Source organism: Empidonax traillii, unplaced genomic scaffold, assembly GCF_003031625.1.
Source record: "Empidonax traillii isolate 1590-97213 ecotype Southwest subspecies unplaced genomic scaffold, ASM303162v1 scaffold697:size334835, whole genome shotgun sequence".
Taxonomy (NCBI): domain Eukaryota; kingdom Metazoa; phylum Chordata; class Aves; order Passeriformes; family Tyrannidae; genus Empidonax; species Empidonax traillii.
The window spans coordinates 52916-54739 of NW_020955890.1; the positions used below are offsets into that span (position 1 = coordinate 52916).

Sequence of the window (1824 nt, forward strand, 5' to 3'; positions counted from 1 at the left end):
CCTGCCAGCTTGGGATGTGTTTTATGTGTCTGTTTGGATGTGGATGCACATGGAAATGTGGGCATGCAAATGGGAGCCCACAAATGGGGACTTGATTCCAAACTCCCACCTGCTGAGGCACCTTCTCCTGGGATCCTGAGCTGCACACATCCATTCACCTCCGATCTGCAGGGACATGGGGGCCGCTGCACCCCAGAGGGTGACCTGCTCTGGCCCCGTTTGTCTGCAAAAGAGCAAGGCTGTGTTCCAGAGAGCCTGGTGAAAGAGGGATCCTGCCTTGTCTTTGCTCCCTGTTTGCCCCAGCTGTTTCCCACACGTTATCCTCCGTGGGTCCATGGATCCTCAGCCATGGTCCCTCTGCCCACTGGCACCTACAGCCACACCAGTGACAAACCCTCTCCAAGGCATCTCTTACCTCCCTCACCCTTTCAGCTCTCTCTGGCCCCACCCTCCCTGTGGGATCACCAACATGGAGCAGGTGCAGGACACGTCACCTCCACGTCCCTCTGCTTGTGTTGCAGGTCCACCCCAGCCAACAACACCCAGCCCTGAAGTGAAGAACCACACCTCAGGTAACCCCCAGCTGGAGATGGAGGCAATGGCTGGAGCTGTGTCAGGGCAGGCTCAGGGTGGATCTCAGCAAAAGGTTCTTCCCCCAGAGGGTGGTTGGCACTGAACAGGCTCCCCAGGGCAGTGGGCACAGCCCCAAGGCTGCCAGAGCTGCAGGAGGCTTTGGCTGATCCTCTGGGGCACAGGGGGTGACTCTTGGGGCTGGGCCTGTGCAGGGCCAGGGGGTGGACTGGATGGATGATCCTTGTGGGTCCCTTCCAGCTCAGCACATTCTGGGATTCTGTGAGCAGAGCAGCTCAGGGCATCCCAGTTTGTAACTGGGCTGACCTCATTCCAGCTGGGCCATCCAACAGGAAATGGGGCTGTGTAGGGGATGGTTAGATGAGGACAGTGGTGAGGAGGAAGAAAATTTTGTGGTGTTAGGGCTTCTGATCCAGCCAACTCACCCCAGAGGGATCAAGGCACAGGTGTGAGCAAGAACAGGGAAAAAATAATTAAATTGAATAGGGAGAAAGAGATGGTTGTAGAGTAGATCATAGAATGGTTTGGGTTGGAAAGGACCTTAAAACTCATTCCACCCCATCCCATGAGCAGGGACATCTTCCACTAGCCCAGGTTGCTCCAAGGCCCATCCAACCTGGCTGATCTTTAAGATCCCTTCCAATCCACCTTTCTATGTTTCTATGCCATGTACACAAAACCAATTACACAAGAAATTATCTCTGCAACTCCAGACCCACACCTGTTAGTCCACTTGGATCTCTAGAGACAGATCTCTTCCTGGTATTTTTGGGGAAAAAAAAAATCCAAGCATAGTTACCCCTCCAAAGGGACACCAAAAATACCCAAAGAAGAAGATCTAAAAATATCTAGTTATGCCTCCAAGCCTTGCAGAAAAAGAAACTTAGAAGAAACTTAATCCTAAATTCTAATATTTTGGTGAAGCATTTGGATAAAAGGAAAAAAAACACACAGACTAACCTTAAAACCATTTTCACCCTTTTCTTGTTTTATTGAAAAGCCAGGACGAGTCCAGACAAAGGAACTTGCCTATAAATTCCCAGCTGGTGATCCTTGCAGAGGGATTATTGAAAGCTTTTCCCCCCACATCTTGCTCTGGACCATGCTCTTGCTGTGCAGTTTGGAGCAGCAGATTGGGGCAGGTGGTGGAGCCTCCAGACCACTTCAAAAGCTGAATTATTTGTTCTTGGAAACTCTGGGTGAAATGAAACATGAAAGTTGGCATTTGAGATA

The 1824-nt window shown here is 50.9% G+C and overlaps 1 protein-coding gene across 1 annotated transcript in view; it reads left to right on the forward strand.

The window, feature by feature from the left end:
- The first annotated feature begins 469 nt into the window (after positions 1 to 469).
- ECSCR (endothelial cell surface expressed chemotaxis and apoptosis regulator) overlaps positions 470 to 1824 on the forward strand; it is a 9652-nt gene continuing 8297 nt past the window's right edge. The window contains exon 1 of the mRNA XM_027899959.1: positions 470 to 572. Within this exon, the coding sequence (XP_027755760.1) occupies positions 470 to 572 (103 nt within the window). The remainder of the gene's footprint in view (positions 573 to 1824) is intronic.